At 53.6% G+C, this 18,437-nt stretch overlaps 2 protein-coding genes across 3 annotated transcripts in view; both read left to right on the forward strand.

Annotated features, from left to right (window-relative positions):
• Positions 1-18,437, forward strand: part of LOC134433047 (procollagen galactosyltransferase 1-like) — a 55,096-nt gene that overhangs the window by 19,694 nt on the left and 16,965 nt on the right. The window lies entirely within an intron of this gene.
• Positions 42-11,616, forward strand: LOC134433060 (6-phosphogluconolactonase-like). Of its 2 annotated transcripts, XM_063181952.1 has the most exons (5): positions 42-516; positions 4,759-4,863; positions 5,974-6,075; positions 8,351-8,491; positions 9,820-11,616. In XM_063181952.1, exons 1-5 carry the CDS (start codon positions 247-249, stop codon positions 9,943-9,945), a joined length of 744 nt encoding a protein of 247 aa, XP_063038022.1. In that variant the 5' UTR covers positions 42-246; the 3' UTR covers positions 9,946-11,616. The 2 variants fall into 2 exon arrangements, with proteins under 2 accessions (XP_063038022.1, XP_063038023.1); XM_063181953.1 differs by lacking the exon at positions 4,759-4,863.

Raw genomic sequence — 18,437 nt, forward strand, 5'->3', positions numbered from 1 at the left:
TGTCCCAAAATTCCCATGAAATTCCCAGAAATTTGCCCAAAATTCCCTTGAAATTCCCAGAAATTTGCCCAAAATTCCCATGAAATTCCCAGAAATTTGCCCAAAATTCTCATTTTTCCCCCGTTTTCCAGCAGGCTCTGGGTGCTCTGACGTAACTTCCCGTGGTGGTCGCTTAGCAACGCGTCGCGCTGCTGGCGTCGCGCCGCTGACGTCACTTCCTCCTTCTCCCTCACCGGCGCCGCCATCATGGCGGCCGTGTCGGTGTTCCCGTCCCCAGGCGAGCTCGGCGCGGCGCTGGCGCGGTCGGTGGCGGAGGCGGCGGCCGAGGCGGTGGCGAGCGGCGGCCGCTTCACGCTGGGGCTGTCCGGGGGCTCGCTGGTGCAGCTGCTGGCGCGGGAGCTGCCGGCCGCCCTCAGCGCCGTGGCCGGCTCCGAGCCGAGCCGCTGGCTCGTGGCGTTCTGCGATGAGCGCCTGGTGCCGCCCGAGCACCCCGAGAGCACCGGCGGCGCCTACCGGGTGAGCGCGGCCCCGCCACGGCCCGCGGGGCTCCGGCGGTCCCTCCCGGTTCGGCCCGGTTCCCCCCAGTCCCTTTCCAGTCCCTCCCAGTCTGGCCCAGTTCCACCCAGTCCCTCCCGGTTCGGCCCGGTTCCCCTCCCAGTTCCCCTCAATCCCTTCCCAGTGCTCCCAGTCTGGCCCAGTTCCCCCCAGTCCCTTCCCAGTCCCTCCCAGTCTGGCCCAGTTCCCCCCCCAGTTCCCCCCAGTCCCTTCCCAGTGCTCCCAGTCCCTCCCAGTCTGGCCCAGTTCCCCCCAGTCCCTTCCCAGTCCCTCCCAGTCTGGCCCAGTTCCCCTCAATCCCTTCCCAGTGCTCCCAGTCCCTCCCAGTTCGGCCCAGTTCCCCCCTCAGTTCCCCCCAGTCCCTTCCAGTCTCTCCGAACTCCCTCAGATCCTCCCAGTGCTCCCAGTTTGGCCCAGTCCCTCCCAGTCTGGCCCAGTTCCCCCAGTCCCTTCCCAGTCCCTCCCAGTTCGGCCCAGTTCCCCTCCCAGTTCCCCCCAGTCCCTTCCCAGTGCTCCCAGTCTGGCCTAGTTCCCCCGTCAGTTCCCCCCAGTCCCTTCCCAGTTCCTCCCAGTTCGGCCCAGTTCCCCTCCCAGTTCCCCCAGTTTCTCCCAGTCTGGCCCAGTTCCCCTCCAGTTCCTCCATTTCCCTGCCAGTCTCTCCTGACTCCCCTCAGCTCCTCCCAGTGCTCCCAGTTCGGCCCAGTTCCTCCCAGTCTGGCCCAGTTACCCCTCAGTCCCTTCATTTCCACCTCAGTGTCTCCTCAGATCCTCCCAGTGCTCCCAGTTTGGCCCAGTCTGGCCCAGTTCCCCCCTCAGTTCCTCCATTTCCCTGCCAGTCCCTCCTGACTCCCCTCAGCTTTTCCCAGCTCCTCCCAGTGCTCCCAGTTCGGCCCAGTCCCTCCCAGTCTGGCCCAGTTCCCCTCCCAGTTCCCCTCAATCCCTTCCCAGTGCTCCCAGTCTGGCCCAGTTTGGCCCAGTTCCCCCCCCAGTTCCCCCCAGTCCCTCCCGGTTCGGCCCGGTTCCCCCCAGTCCCTTCCCAGTGCTCCCAGTCCCTCCCAGTTAGGCCCAGTTCCCCCCCCAGTTCCCCCCAGTCCCTCCCAGTTAGGCCCAGTTCCCCCCCCAGTCCCTTCCCAGTCCCTCCCAGTCTGGCCCAGTTCCCCTCCCAGTTCCCCTCAATCCCTTCCCAGTGCTCCCAGTTTGGCCCAGTTCCCCCCAGTCCCTTCCCAGTCCCTCCCGGTTCGGCCCAGTTCCCCTCCCAGTTCCCCTCAATCCCTTCCCAGTGCTCCCAGTTCGGCCCAGTTCCTCCCAGTCTGGCCCAGTTACCCCTCAGTCCCTTCATTTCCACCTCAGTGTCTCCTCAGATCCTCCCAGTGCTCCCAGTTTGGCCCAGTCTGGCCCAGTTCCCCCCTCAGTTCCTCCATTTCCCTGCCAGTCTCTCCTGACTCCCCTCAGCTTTTCCCAGCTCCTCCCAGTGCTCCCAGTTCGGCCCAGTCCCTCCCAGTCTGGCCCAGTTCCCCTCCCAGTTCCCCCCAGTCCCTTCCCAGTTCCTCCCAGTCTGGCCCAGTTTGGCCCAGTTCCCCTCCCAGTTCCCCTCAATCCCTTCCCAGTGCTCCCAGTTCCCCTCCCAGTTCCCCCCAGTCCCTCCCAGTCTGGCCCAGTTCCCCTCCCAGTTCCCCCCAGTCCCTTCCCAGTCCCTCCCAGTCTGGCCCAGTTCCCCTCCCAGTTCCCCCCAGTCCCTTCCCAGTGCTCCCAGTTCAGCCCAGTTCCCCTCCCAGTTCCCCTCAATCCCTTCCCAGTTCCCCCCAGTCCCTTCCCAGTTCGGCCCAGTTCCCCTCCCAGTTCCCCTCAATCCCTTCCCAGTCCCTCCTGACTCCCCTCAGCTCCTCCCAGTGCTCCCAGTTCGGCCCAGTCCCTCCCAGTCTGGCCCAGTTCCCCTCCCAGTTCCCCCCAGTCCCTTCCCAGTCCCTCCCAGTCTGGCCCAGTTCCCCCGTCAGTTCCCCCCAGTCCCTTCCCAGTGCTCCCAGTTCAGCCCAGTTCCCCTCCCAGTTCCCCTCAATCCCTTCCCAGTGCTCCCAGTCCCTCCCAGTCTGGCCCAGTTCCCCTCCCAGTTCCCCTCAATCCCTTCCCAGTGCTCCCAGTTTGGCCCAGTTCCCCCCAGTCCCTTCCCAGTCCCTCCCGGTTCGGCCCAGTTCCCCTCCCAGTTCCCCTCAATCCCTTCCCAGTGCTCCCAGTTTGGCCCAGTTCCCCCCAGTCCCTTCCCAGTCCCTCCCGGTTCGGCCCAGTTCCCCTCCCAGTTCCCCTCAATCCCTTCCCAGTGCTCCCAGTTCGGCCCAGTTCCTCCCAGTCTGGCCCAGTTACCCCTCAGTCCCTTCATTTCCACCTCAGTGTCTCCTCAGCTCCTCCCAGTGCTCCCAGTTTGGCCCAGTCTGGCCCAGTTCCCCCCTCAGTTCCTCCATTTCCCTGCCAGTCCCTCCTGACTCCCCTCAGCTTTTCCCAGCTCCTCCCAGTGCTCCCAGTTCGGCCCAGTCCCTCCCAGTCTGGCCCAGTTCCCCTCCCAGTTCCCCCCAGTCCCTTCCCAGTTCCTCCCAGTCTGGCCCAGTTTGGCCCAGTTCCCCTCCCAGTTCCCCTCAATCCCTTCCCAGTGCTCCCAGTCCCTCCCAGTCTGGCCCAGTTCCCCTCCCAGTTCCCCCAGTCCCTTCCCAGTCCCTCCCAGTCTGGCCCAGTTCCCCCGTCAGTTCCCCCCAGTCCCTTCCCAGTGCTCCCAGTTCAGCCCAGTTCCCCTCCCAGTTCCCCTCAATCCCTTCCCAGTTCCCCCCAGTCCCTTCCCAGTTCGGCCCAGTTCCCCTCCCAGTTCCCCTCAATCCCTTCCCAGTCCCTCCTGACTCCCCTCAGCTCCTCCCAGTGCTCCCAGTTTGGCCCAGTCTGGCCCAGTTCCCCCCATTTCCCCCTCAGTGTCTCCTCAGCTTTTCCCAGCTCCTCCCAGTGCTCCCAGTTCCTCCCAGTTTGGCCCAGTCCGGCCCAGTTCCCCGCCCAATTCCCCCCATTTCCCTCCCAGTCCATCCCAGTGCCCCCCAGTTTGACCGCTCCAGTCCCAGCTGCTGTCCCAGTTTAACCAGTTTAACCCTTCCAGTTTAACCCAGTTTAACCAGTTTAACCCCTTCAGGCCCCAGCTGCTGTCCCAGTTTAACCAGTTTAACCAGTTTAACCCTTCAGGCCCAGCTGCTGCCCCAGTTTAACCCAGTTTAACCAGTTTAACCAGTTTAACCAGTTTAACCCCTTCAGGCCCAGCTGCTGCCCCAGTTTAACCCAGTTTAACCAGTTTAACCCAGTTTAACCCCTTCAGGCCCAGCTGCTGTCCCAGTTTAACCCAGTTTAACCAGTTTAACCCCTTCAGGCCCAGCTGCTGTCCCAGTTTAACCAGTTTAACCAGTTTAACCCCTTCAGGCCCAGCTGCTGTCCCAGTTTAACCCAGTTTAACCCCTTCAGTCCCAGCTGCTGTCCCAGTTTAACCAGTTTAACCAGTTTAACCCCTTCAGGCCCAGCTGCTGTCCCAGTTTAACCCAGTTTTAACCAGTTTAACCCCTTCAGGCCCAGCTGCTGCCCCAGTTTAACCAGTTTAACCAGTTTAACCAGTTTAACCCCTTCAGGCCCAGCTGCTGTCCCAGTTTAACCAGTTTAACCCTTCAGGCCCAGCTGCTGCCCCAGTTTAACCCTTTCAGGCCCAGTTTAACCCAGTTTAAACCAGTTTAACCCCTTCAGGCCCAGCTGCTGCCCCAGTTTAACCCAGTTTAACCCAGTTTAACCCCTTCAGGCCCAGCTGCTGCCCCAGTTTAACCCAGTTTAACCAGTTTAACCCCTTCAGGCCCAGCTGCTGCCCCAGTTTAACCAGTTTAACCAGTTTAACCAGTTTAACCCCTTCAGGCCCAGCTGCTGCCCCAGTTTAACCAGTTTAACCAGTTTAACCCAGTTTAACCCTTTCAGGCCAGCTGCTGTCCCAGTTTAACCCAGTTTAACCAGTTTAACCCCTTCAGGCCCAGCTGCTGTCCCCAGTTTAACCCAGTTTAACCAGTTTAACCCAGTTTAACCCCTTCAGGCCCAGCTGCTGTCCCAGTTTAACCAGTTTAACCAGTTTAACCAGTTTAACCCCTTCAGGCCCAGCTGCTGTCCCAGTTTAACCCAGTTTAACCAGTTTAACCCCTTCAGGCCCAGCTGCTGCCCCGGCTCCCCGCCCCCCCCCGCGTGCTCTGGGTCCGTTCCGAGCTGGGCCCGGCCGAGGCCGCGCGGGACTACGAGGGCAGGCTGAGACAGGTACTGGGGATACTGGGAATACTGGGAATACTGGGAATACGAGGGCAGGCTGAGACAGGTACTGGGCAAACTGGGGATACTGGGAATACTGGGAATACGAGGGCAGGCTGAGACAGGTACTGGGGATACTGGGCAAACTGGGAGCACTGGGAATGGCACTGGGAGCAGCTGAGACAGGTACTGGGGATACTGGGAACACTGGGAATACTGGGAACACTGGGAATGGGCACTGGGAATGGGCACTGGGAGCAGCTGAGACAGGTACTGGGCAAACTGGGTAAACTGGGAGCACTGGAGCACTGGGAATGGGCACTGGGAGCAGCTGAGACAGGTACTGGGGATACTGGGAACACTGGGAGCACTGGGAATGGGCACTGGGAGCACTGGGAGCAGCTGAGACAGGTACTGGGGATACTGGGAACACTGGGAGCACTGGGAATACTGGGGATGGGCAAACTGGGAACACTGGGAATGGGGACTGGGAGCAGCTGAGACAGGTACTGGCAAACTGGGAACACTGGGAATGGGACTGGGATAGACTGGGAGCACTGGGAATGGAACTGGGAGGGACTGGGAATACTGGGAATGGGCACTGGGAGCAGCTGAGACAGGTACTGGGGATACTGGGGATACTGGGAGCACTGGGAGCACTGGGAGCACTGGGAATGGGCACTGGGAGCAGCTGAGAAAGGTACTGGGGATACTGGGATGGACTGGGAGAGACTGGGAGAGCTGGGAATGGGCACTGGGATCAGTCCCTGGGCTGAACTGCTCCAGACTGGTCTGTACTGGTCTGTACTGGTCCGTACTGGTCCATACTGGTCCATACTGGTCCATACTGGTCCGTACTGGTCTGAACTGGTCCATACTGGTCCGTACTGGTCCAGACTGGTCCATACTGGTCCGTACTGGTCCATACTGGTCTGTACTGGTCCGTACTGGTCCATACTGGTCCAGACTGGTCCGTACTGCTCCAGACTGGTCCGTACTGGTCTGTACTGGCCCAAAACTGGTCCGTACTGGTCCATACTGGTCTGTACTGGTCCGTACTGGTCCAGACTGGTCCAAACTGGTCCAAACTGGTCCAAACTGGTCCGTACTGGTTTCCAGGAGTTCCCGGGCGAGGACCCCCCCCGGTTTGAGCTGCTGCTGCTGGGGGTGGGGCCGGACGGACACACGGCCTCGCTCTTCCCGGGACACGCCCTGCTCCAGGTCAGCCCAAAATTCCCAAAATTCCCAAAATTCCCAAAATCCCGAATTCCCAACATTCCCAACATTCCCAACATTCCCAAATTCCCAAAATTCCCAACATTCCCAAATTCCCAAATTCCCAAATTCCCAACATTCCAAAATTCCCAACTTCCCAAATTCCCAAAATTCCCAAATTCCCAAATTCCCAAATTCCCAAAATCCTAAATTCCCAAAATTCCCAACATTCCAAAAATTCCTAACATTCCCGAATTCCCAAAATTCCCAAATTCCCAAAATTCCAAATTCCCAAATTCCCAAAATCCTAAATTCCCAAAATTCCCAACATTCCCAAAATTCCCAAATTCCCGACTTCCCAAAATCCTAAATTCCCAACTTCCCAAAATCCTAAATTCCCAAAATTCCAAAATTCCCAAATTCCCAAATTCCCAACATTCCCAAATTCCCAAATTCCCAACATTCCCAACATTCCCAACATTCCCACATTCCCAAATTCCCAAAATCCTAAATTCCCAACATTCCCAAAATCCCAAATTCCCAAATTCCAAAATCCCAAATTCCCAAACTTTGGGGAATTCCCGGAATTCTGGGACTTTCCCCATCATTTTCCCTCCATTTCTCCCATTTTTCCTGGTATTTTTCCCGTTTTCCCCATTATTTCCCCATTATTTTTCCCATTTTTCCTATTATTTTCTCAAGTTTTCCTGTTATTTTCCCCATTATTTTCTCAGATTTCCCCATTATTTTCCCCATTATTTCCCCATTATTTCCCCATTTTCCCATTGTTTTCCCCATTTTCATTCCTATTTTCCCCATTATTTTCCCCTATTTTTCCCATTCTCATTTTCCCATTATTTTCCTTATTTACCCCATTATTTTCCTGTTATTTTCCCCATTATTTTCCCATTATTTTCCCAAATGTTCCTGTTATTTTCCCCATTTATCCCATTATTTTCCCCTATTTTTCCCATTCTCATTTTCCCCATTATTTTCCAGTTATTTTCCCCATTATTTTCCCATTATTTTCCTTATTTTCCCCCATTATTTTCCCATTATTTTCCCCGTTTTTCCATTAATTTTCCCCATTTTCCCCATTATTTTCCCCTTTATTTTCCCCATTTTCCCCATTATTTTCCCCATTATTTTCTCCATTACTTTCCCATTATTTTCCCCATTATTTTCCCATTATTTTCCCCATTATTTTCCCCATTATTTTCCCCATTATTTCCCCATTATTTTCCCCATTATTTTCTCCTTTATTTCCCCCATTTTCCCATTATTTTCCCATTATTTACCCCATTATTTTCTCCTTTATTTTCCCATTTTTTCCCATTATTTTCCCCATTATTTTCCCATTATTTACCCCATTATTTTCTCCTTTATTTTCCCCATTTTTCCCATTATTTTCCCCGTTTTTTGTGCTATTTCCCCCCGTTTTTTTCCCCGTGGATTTTTCCCAATTTCCCCGTGTTTTTCCCCATTTCCAGGAGCAGAATTCCCTCATTTCCTTCCTGTTAGACTCTCCCAAGCCGCCTCCCCAGGGGTTCCTCCTTTCCCTTTATTTTCTCATTATTTTCCCATTATTTTCCCTTTATTTTCCCTGTATTTTCCCCCTGGATCTTTCCTAATTTTCCCATTATTTTCCCCATTATTTTGTCCTTTATTTTCCCCATTATTTTCCCCATTATTTTCCCATTATTTTCCCCATTTTTCCCCCATTATTTTCTCCTTTATTTTCTCCATTTCCCCCATTATTTTCCCCATTATTTTCCCCATTATTTCCCCATTATTTTCCCCATTATTTTCTCCTTTATTTCCCCCATTTTCCCATTATTTTCCCCATTATTTACCCCATTATTTTCCCATTATTTTCCCATTATTTTCCCCATTATTTTCCCCTTTATTTTCCCCATTATTTTCTCCATTTCCCCATTACTTCCCCATTATTTTCTCCATTACTTTCCCATTATTTTCCCCATTATTTCCTTATTATTTTCCCCATTATTTTCTCCTTTATTTCCCCCATTTTCCCATTATTTTCCCCATTATTTTCCCCATTATTTTCCCATTATTTACCCCATTATTTTCTCCTTTATTTTCTCCATTTTCCCCATTATTTCCCCATTATTTTCCCATTATTTTCCCCATTATTTCCCCATTATTTCCCCCATTTTCCCCATTATTTTCCCCATTATTTTCCCCGTTTTTTGTGCTATTTCCCCCCGGTTTTTTCCCCCTGGATTTTTCCCAATTTCCCCGTGTTTTTCCCCATTTCCAGGAGCAGAATTCCCTGATTTCCTACCTGCTGGACTCTCCCAAGCCGCCTCCCCAGCGGGTGACGATGACGCTGCCGCTGCTCAACGCCGCCAAATCCGTGCTGGTCGTGGCCACCGGCGCCTCCAAGGCCCCTGTGATCCAGGTTTGGGCTGAATTCCTGGGATTTTGGGCAAAATCTGGCAGTTTGGGGGTTAAATCCCCAATTTTTGGAAGTTAAATCCGGAATTTTGGGGTTAAATCTGGGATTTTTGGGGTAAATCCCAGATTTTTTGAGTTGTTTCTGAGGATTTTGGAGTTAAAAATGGGGATTTTGGGGATAATTCCGGGATTTTTGGGGTTAATTCCGGGATTTTTGGGGTTCAATCCTGATTTTTTTGGGGTTAATCCCCCATTTTTGGGGTTTAAATCCAGGGATTTTGGGTTAATTCCCATTTCTCAACGCTGCCAAATCCGTGCTGCTCGTGGCCACCGGCGCCTCCAAGGCCCCTGTGATCCAGGTTTGGGCTGAAATCCTCCATTTTTGGGCAAAATCTGGGAGTTTGGGGGTTAAATCCCCGATTTTTGGGGGTTAAATCCTGTTTTTTTGGGGTTAAATCCCTTTTTTTTGAGGGTTAAATCGATGTTTTTTTGGGGTTAAATCCCAGATTTTTTGAGTTATTTCTGGGGATTTTGGGGTTAATTCCAGGATTTTTGGGGTCAATTCCAGGATTTTTGGGGTTCAATCCTGATTTTTTTGGGGTTAATCCCCCATTTTTGGGGTGAATTCCCAGAATTTCAGGGTTAATTCCCTTTTCTCAACGCTGCCAAATCCGTGGCCACCGGCGCCTCCAAGGCCCCTGTGATCCAGGTTTGGGCTGAAATCCTGGGATTTTGGGTAAAATCTGGGAATTTGGGGGTTAAATCCCAGATTTTTGGGGCTAAAAGTCACCATTCTGGGCGATGAAATCGCCATCTTTTGGGTCTAAAATCGCCATTTTTGGGTCTAAAATTGCCGTTTTTGGGGTCCAACTCCCATTTTCGGGGTCGGGCTTTCCATTTCTGGGGTTCATTTTGTGGTTTTTGGTGTCCCTGCAGCAGATCCTGGGGTTAAACTCTCAATTTTTGGGGCTAAACTCCCAATTTTGGGGCTAAACTCCCAATTATTGGGGCTAAAATCGCCAGTTTTGGGGTTAAACTCCCATTCTTGGGGTTCAGCTTTCCATTTTTGGGGTTAAGTTCTCCATTTTTGGGGATAAACTCCCATTTTTGGGTTTCAGCTTTCCATTTTTGGGGTTAAATTCTCCATTTTTGGGGCTCATTTCCCCATTTGTGGGGCTAAAATCGCCAAATTTGCTGCTAAAATCGCCGTTTTTTGGGTCTAAAATCGCCGTTTTGGGGTCTAAAATCGCCGTTTTTGGGGTCCAACTCCCATTTTCGGGGTCGGGCTTTCCGTTTCTGGGGTTCATTTTCAGTTTTTTGCTCTCTCTGCAGCGGATCCTGGAGCAGCAGGAGCCGGATCCCGTCCCGGCCGCGCGGCTCCGGCCCCGCTCGGGGCGGCTCCGGTGGCTCCTGGACCGGGAGGCGGCGGCGGAGCTGAGGGAGCCCCCGGCACCCTGAAATGGGGGGAAAATTGAGGAATTCCGGGAGAAATGGGAAATGTGGACTTGGGAGGGAGGAATTCCAGAGGAAAAAACAAAAAAAAACCAGGAGAAATGGACTTGAAATGGAAAAATTCTGTGGAAAAATGGGGAAAAAATGTCCTTAAAATGGAGAAATTCCCAGGAAAAATGTCCTTAAAATGGAGAAATTCCGTGGAGAAATGTATTTAAAATGGAGAAATTCCAGAAAAAACAGCAAAAATGTCCTTAAAATGGAGAAAATCCCAGGAAAAATGTCCTTAAAATGAAAATGGAGAAATTCCATGGGAAAATGGCTTTAAAATGGGGAAATTCCAGAAAAAAAAAAACCAGCAAAAATGCTCTTTAAAATGGAGAAATTCCATGGAAAAATGTTCTTTAAAATGGAGAAATTCCGTGGAAAAATGGAGAAATTCCATGGAAAAATGTCCTGAAAATGCAGAAATTCCATGGAAAAAAATGTCCTGGGAATGGAGAAATTCCAGAGAAAAATGTTCTTTAAAATGGAGAAATTCAATGGAAAAATGTCCTTAAAATGGGGAAATTCTGGAAAAAAACAGCAAAAATGTCCTTAAAATGGAGAAAATCCCAGGAAAAATGGAGAAATTCCATGAAAAAATGTCCTGAAAAATGGAGAAAATCCAGAGAAAAATGTCCTTAAAATTGGGAAATTCCCAGGTAAAATATCTTTAAAATTGAGAAATTCAATGGAAAAATGTCCTTAAAATGGAGAAATTCCATGGAAAAATGGGGAAAAAATGTCCTTGAAATTGAGGAATTTCTGGGGAAAATGGGCTGGGAAAATTCCATGAAAAATTTCTTTAAAATTGAGAAATTCCATGGAAAAATGGCTTTAAAGTGGAGAAATTCCATGGAAAAATGGGAAAAAATGTTCTTAAAATGGAGGAATTCCATGGAAAAACGTCCTTAATTGAGAAATTCCCATGAAAATTTTCTTTAAAATTGAAAAATTCCATGGAAAAATGCCTTAAAATGAAGGAATTCCAGGAAAAACGTCCTGGGAATTTCTCAATTCCAGGGAAAAAAAAAAATGGTTCTGGAAGTGAAAATTCCAATGGAAATTAATTAATGGAGTGAATTAATTAATGGAATGAATTATTTATGGAATTCCCAGGAAAAAATGGCCCAGAAATTGAGGATTTTCCCTGGGAAAATATCTCAGGAATTGAGAATTCCAAAGGGATTTTTGGATTCTTTTAATTGGGATTTTTGACTGGATTTTTTTTTGGATTTTTGGACCTTTTTTGGGGGGGGGATTTTCGGCTTTTTAGTTTGGGATTTTTGAAAATTTTTTGAGATTTTTGACTGGATTTTTTGACCTTTTTATTTGATTTTTGGACTCTTTTTTTTTTTTTTTGGTGATTTTACCTGAATTTTTTGCGACAAGGGACGCTTTGGCTGAGCTGGGAATTCTCGGAAAATCCTCAAAATTCTGGGAAAAAAAACCCAAAAAATCAAAGAAATCAAAAAATTCTGAAATCAAGAGCGGGACTGGGAAACCCAGCAGGAACTGGGATCAACTGGGAGAGGAAAAATGAATCAAAACGGGCCAAAAAATTGAGATTTTGGAGATTTAGGAGCTTTTATTTTGATTTTTTTTGGAATAAACGGTGCTTGGGCTGAGCTGGAACTGGGCTGAGAATTCCTTGGATGAACTGGGATGAACTGGGAGGGACTGGGAGGAACTGGGAGGGATAAAAGGAGGAAAATGGGCTGAAAAATGGAAATTTTGGGTCCTTTTGGAATCAAGAATGGGAATTTTTTCCTTCTTTATCCATGGGAAAATTGGGAATATAAACTGGGATGAACTGGGAGGGGTAAAAAAGGGCTGAAAAAAGCAAATTTTGGGTCCTTTTGGAATCAAGAATGGAATTTTTTCCTTCTTTATCTATGGGAAAATTGGGAATATAAACTGGCATGAACTGGGAGGGACTGGGAGGGATAAAAAGGAGGAAAAATGGCTGAAAAATTGGGATTTTTCTGCAGGAAATTCCAGCCTCCCTCAGGAATTTCTCCCTCTCAAAGGAACTTTTCATTGCAGACCTTTCCAGCCCCGCCCTCGTCCCAAAAAAATCCCAAAATATTCCAGAGGCCTCAGCCCATCCTCCCCTCCTGAATATTCCTGGGTTTGCATTTTTATTCCCATTTTTTGGGTTTTTTCCCCTCTTTTTTCCCCTTTTCTCCTCCATTTTTTTTCATCCTTTTCTTCCCTTTTCCACCCTTTTCCCCCCTTTTCCATTTCCCCCCCTTTTTTCTCTTCTTTTCCTCCTTTTTTCTCCCTTTCCCCCCTTGATTCCCATTTATTTCAATTTTCCCCCATTTTTCCTTTTATTCCCATTTCTTTTCCTTTCCTCCCCCATTTCCCCTCTTTCTCCTCTTTTTTTCCATTTTCCCCCTTTCCTCCCCTTGATTCCCATTTCCTCTTTTTTCTCCTATTTTTTTCTCCCTTTATTCCCATTTCCCCCTCTTTTTCTCCCTTTTTTTCCTCCTTTTCTCCCCTTTTTCCCTATTTTTCCCCCCCCTTTCCCCCTCCTTTTTCCCCCGTCTCTTTCCCTTTATTCCCCCTTGCAATTTTGGTGCTAAAACCCTTTGAAAAAAGGGGGAAATCAGGAGTTAAAAATCCTCGGAAAATCAAATTTTTTACAGGGAATCTCTGAGGGGAGCAGGGGGCGTGGCCACAGGAGGCGCGGCCTGTCACTCATTCCCATATATGGTCACACAATGGGCGTGGCCTCATAGCTCCCTCTCCCATATATGGCTCTGTGGGCGTGGCCAAGCCTTATGCCCATACATGGCTACGACACGGGGCGCGGCTTCTCGGCCACGCCCCATATATGGCATTAATAGGCGTGGTCACGGGGTGCACTGACCAATCAGCGCGCGTGTGGGCGTGGCCGTGGTGAGGCGCCTGAGGGAGAAGGGCGTGGCCTGCCGTGAGGGCGGCCCAAGATGGCGGCGCGGCCGTGGCCGCTGCTGCTGCTGCTGCTGCTGGCGGGGGCCGGAGCGGGGCCCGGGCGGCTCCTCCGGGCGGCTCCGCCTGGGGCTGGGGCCCGGCCCGGCCCTCGGGTATTTCCCCGAGGAGCGCTGGAACCCGGAGTCGCCGCTGCGGCCGCCTCGCGTGGCCGTGGCGCTGCTGGCGCGGAACGCGGCCCATGCGCTGCCGCTGGTGCTGGGGGGGCTCGAGAGGCTGCGGCACCCCAAGGACAGGATGGCGCTCTGGTGGGTCTGGGGACACTGGGGACATTGGAGGGGTGTGGGGACCTTGGGGACAGTGGGGGACACGGCACCCCAAGGACAGGATGGCGCTCTGGTGGGTCTGGGGACACTGGGGACATTGGAGGGGTGTGGGGACCTTGGGGACAGTGGGGGACACGGCACCCCAAGGACAGGATGGCGCTCTGGTGGGTCTGGGGACACTGGGGACACTGGGGGGGTGTGGGGACATTGGGGACACTGGGGGACATTGGAGGAGTGTGGGGACATGGAGGGGCGTTGGGGGACACGGCACCCCCAGGACAGGATGGCGCTCTGGTGGGTCTGGGGACATTGAGGGGCGTGGGGACATTGGGGACACTGGGGGGTGTGGGGGCACTGGGGACAGTGGGGGACACGGCAGCCCAAGGACAGGATGGTGCTCTGGTGGGTCTGGGGACATTGGGGACACTGGGGGACATTGAGGGGCGTGGGGACACTGGGGGATGTGGGGACAGTGGGGGACATTGGGGACATTGGGGACACTGGGGGGTGTGGGGACATTGGGGACACAGGGGGAACACGGCGCCCCAAGGGCAGGATGGCGCTGTGGTGGGTCTGGGGACACTGGGGACATTGGGGGACATTGGGGGACAGTGGGGAGTGTGGGGAGCACTCAGGGATGGGCTCAGTGTGTGACAACCTGTGTGTGACACACCTGTGTGACACTGCCCTGTGTGTGACACTGCCCTGTGTGTGACACACCTGTGTGACACTGCCCTGTGTGTGACACTGCCCTGTGTGTGACACACCTGTGTGACACACCTGTGTGACACTGCCCTGTGTGTGACACTGCCCTGTGTGTGACACACCTGTGTGTGACACACCTGTGTGACACTGGCCTGTGTGTGACACTGCCCTGTGTGTGACACACCTGTGTGACACTGCCCTGTGTGTGACACTGCCCTGTGTGTGACACACCTGTGTGTGACACTGCCCTGTGTGTGACACACCTGTGTGTGACATTGCCCTGTGTGTGACACTGACCCTGTGTGACATTGTGTGACCCCTTTATGGCCCCTGTATGATCCCATGTGACCCCGTGTGACCCCGTGTGACACTTTGTGACCCTGTGTGACCTCAAGATGTCCCCGTGTCCCCAGGGTGGCCGCTGACCACAGGGTGGGCACCTCTGTGTGTGTGTGACACTGGCCCTGGGTGACACTGTGTGACCCTGTGTGACACTTTATGACCCCTGTATGACCCCGTGTGGCTCTGTGTGACCCCGAGTGACCCCGTGTGACCCCGAGGTGTCCCCGTGTCCCCAGGGTGGCCGCTGAGCACAGCGTGGACACCTCTGTGTGTGTGTGTGACACTGACCCTGGGTGTGACACTGACCCTCGGTGACACTGTGTGACCCCTCTATGACCCCTGTATGACCCCGTGTGACCCCGAGTGACACTTTGTGACCCCGTGTGACACTTTGTGACCCCGTGTGACCCCGAGGTGTCCCCGTGTCCCCAGGGTGGCCGCTGACCACAGCGTGGACACCTCTGTGTGTGTGTGACACTGACCCTGGGTGACACTGTTTGACCCCTGTATGACCCCTGTATGACCCCGTGTGACCCCGAGTGACACTTTGTGACCCCGTGTGACACTTTGTGACCCCGTGTGACCCTCAGGTGTCCCCGTGTCCCCAGGGTGGCCGCTGACCACAGCGTGGACACCTCTGTGTGTGTGTGTGTGACACTGACCCTGGCTGTGACACTGACCCTCGGTGACACTGTGTGACCCCTCTATGGCCCCTGTATGACCCCGTGTGACACTTTGTGACCCCGTGTGACACTTTGTGACCCCGTGTGACCCTCAGGTGTCCCCGTGTCCCCAGGGTGGCCGCTGAGCACAGCGTGGACACCTCTGTGTGTGTGTGTGTGACACTGACCCTGGGTGACACTGTGTGACCCTGGGTGACACTGTGTGACCCTGTGTGACACTTTATGACCCCTGTATGACCCTGTGTGGCTCTGTGTGACCCCGTGTGACCCTGAGGAGTCCCCGTGTCCCCAGGGTGGCCGCTGACCACAGCGTGGACACCTCTGTGTGTGTGTGTGTGACACTGACCCTGGCTGTGACACTGACCCTCGGTGACACTGTGTGACCCCTCTATGGCCCCTGTATGACCCCGTGTGACCCCGAGTGACACTTTGTGACCCCGTGTGACACTTTGTGACCCCGTGTGACCCCGAGATGTCCCCGTGTCCCCCAGGGTGGCCGCTGAGCACAGGGTGGGCACCTCTGTGTGTGTGTGACACTGACCCTGGGTGTGACACTGACCCTGGGTGACACTGTGCCACTCCTGTGACCCTGTGTGACCCCTGTGTGAACTCCCCTGGCTGTGACACCCCTGTGTGACCCTGGTGACACTCAGGTGACACTTTGTGACCCCGTGTGACACTTTGTGACCCCGTGTCCCCAGGGTGGCCGCTGACCTCAGGGTGGACACCTCTGTGTGTGTGACACTGACCCTGTGTGACATTGTGTGACCCCTTTATGGCCCCTGTATGATCCCATGTGACCCCGTGTGACCCCGAGTGACACTTTGTGACCCCGTGTGACCCCGAGGTGTCCCCGTGTCCCCAGGGTGGCCGCTGACCACAGTGTGGACACCTCTGTGTGTGTGTGTGTGACACTGACCCTGGGTGTGACACTGACCCTGGGTGTGACACTGTGTGACCCCTCTATGACCCCGTATGACCCCGTGTGACACTTTGTGACCCCGAGTGACCCTCAGATGTCCCCGTGTCCCCAGGGTGGCCGCTGACCACAGCGTGGACAACACGTCGTCGCTGCTGGCCGAGTGGCTGGGCCGCGTGCGGGGCCGCTACCACCGCGTGCTCTGGAGGCACCAGGAGGAGCCCACGTGAGCCCGGGGGGGCTTGGGGGGCTCTGACACCTTTGGGGGGCTCAGAACTGTCTTTGGGGGGCTCAAAAGCGTTTTTGGGGGCTCTGACACCTTTGGGGGGCTCTGACACCGTTTGGGGGGCTCAGAACTGTCTTTGGGGGGTCTCAGAAGCGTTTTTGGGGGTCTCAGAACTGTCTTTGGGGGTCTCAGAAGCATTTTTGGGGGGCTCAGAACTGTCTTTGGGGGGGCTCAGAAGCGTTTTTGGGGGGCTCAGAACTGTCTTTGGGGGGCTCAGATTTTTGGGGGGCTCAGAACTGTCTTTGGGGGTCTTGGACAATTTTTGGGGGCTCTGACCCATCTTTGGGGGGCTCTGACACCGTTTGGGGGGTCTCAGAAGCGTTTTTGGGGGTCTCAGAACTGTCTTTGGGGGGCTCAGAAGCGTTTTTGGGGGTCTCAGAACTGTCTTTGGGGGGCTCAGAAGCGTTTTTGGGGGTCTCAGAACTGCCTTTGGGGGGCTCAGAAGCGTTTTTGGGGGGCTCAGAACTGTCTTTGGGGGGGCTCAGATTTTTGGGGGCTCAGAACTGTCTTTGGGGGTCTTGGACAATTTTTTGGGGGCTCTGACCCATCTTTGGGGGGCTCTGACACCGTTTGGGGGGTCTCAGAAGCATTTTTGGGGGTCTCAGAACTGTCTTTGGGGGTCTCAGAAGCGTTTTTGGGGGTCTCAGAACTGTCTTTGGGGGTCTCAGAAGCGTTTTTGGGGGTCTCAGAACTGTCTTTGGGGGGCTCAGAAGCGTTTTTGGGGGGCTCAGAACTGTCTTTGGGGGGCTCAGATTTTTGGGGGGCTCAGAACTGTCTTTGGGGGTCTTGGACAATTTTTGGGGGCTCTGACCCATCTTTGGGGGGCTCTGACACCGTTTGGGGGTCTCAGAAGCATTTTTGGGGGTCTCAGAACTGTCTTTGGGGGGCTCAGAAGCATTTTTGGGGGGCTCAGAACTGTCTTTGGGGGGCTCAGAAGCGTTTTTGGGGGGCTCAGAACTGTCTTTGGGGGGCTCAGAAGCGTTTTTGGGGGCTCAGAACTGTCTTTGGGGGTCTTGGACAATTTTTGGGGGCTCTGACCCATCTTTGGGGGCTCTGACACCGTTTGGGGGTCTCGGAAGCATTTTTGGGGGTCTCAGAACTGTCTTTGGGGGGCTCAGAACTGTCTTTGGGGGTCTCAGAACTGTCTTTGGGGGGCTCAGACACATTTTGGGGGGCTCAGATACATTTTGGGGGGCTCTGACACTGTTTTGGGGGGCTCTGACACCGTTTTGGGGGTCTCAGAAGCGTTTTTGGGGGGCTCAGATTTTTGGGGGGCTCAGAACTGTCTTGGGGGGTCTTGGGCAATTTTTGGGGGGCTCTGACCCATTTTTGGGGGGCTCTGACACTGTTTTGGGGTTCCTGGGGGATTTTGGGGGGGTCCTGGGGGTGTTTGAAGGGGTCTGGGAGGGGATTTGGGGGATCCGGGGGGGATTTTGGGGGTCCCCGTGCGTTGGGAGTTTGGTCACTGTAGAGAGGGGAGGCACCAGAAAAAGTTTTGGGGGGTTTGGGGAGGATTTGGGGGGGGCTCCTGATGGGTTTGGGGGATCCTGGGGGGTTTTGGGGTGTCCTGGGGGCATTTTGGGGTCTCCCCAGAATTTGAGGTGTCCCAGGGGTGTCTGAGGTGCCCCCAGGTCGTTCCCCAATGAGGAGGGAACCCCAAATTTTGGGGTTTTTCTCACATTTTGAGGGTCTCTGTGGGTCCCAAATTTCGGGGGTCTCTCCCTGGAATTGGGGGGGGTTCTTCCCCGGATTTGGGGGGGTCTCCCCGGATTTGGGGGTCTCTCCCGGATTTGGGGGGGGTCTCCCCGGGATTTTGGGGTGTCTGATGTGCCCCCCCCGGTGCCCCCCCAGGTCCTTCCCCACTGAGGAGGGAACCCCAAATTTTGGGCTTTTCCTCACATTTTGAGGGTCCCTGTGGGTCCCCAAATTTCGGGGGTCTCTCCCCGGATTTGGGGGGGTCTCCCCGGGATTTTGGGGTGTCTGAGGTGCCCCCCCCGGTGCCCCCCAGGTCCTTCCCCAATGAGGAGGGAACCCCAAATTTTGGGCTTTTCCTCACATTTTGAGGGTCCCTGTGGGTCCCCAAATTTCGGGGGTCTCTCCCCGGGTTTGGGGGGGGTCTCCCTGGATTTGGGGGGGGTCTCCCCATGATTTTGGGGGGTGTCTGAGGTCCCCCCTTGGTGCCCCCCCAGGTCGTTCCCTGACGAGGAGGGCCCCAAGCACTGGGACTGTCCCCAGGTTTTGAAGGTCCCTGTGGGTCCCCAAATTTCGGGGGTCTCTCC

Source organism: Melospiza melodia, assembly GCF_035770615.1.
Source record: "Melospiza melodia melodia isolate bMelMel2 chromosome 17 unlocalized genomic scaffold, bMelMel2.pri SUPER_17_unloc_2, whole genome shotgun sequence".
NCBI lineage: Eukaryota > Metazoa > Chordata > Aves > Passeriformes > Passerellidae > Melospiza > Melospiza melodia.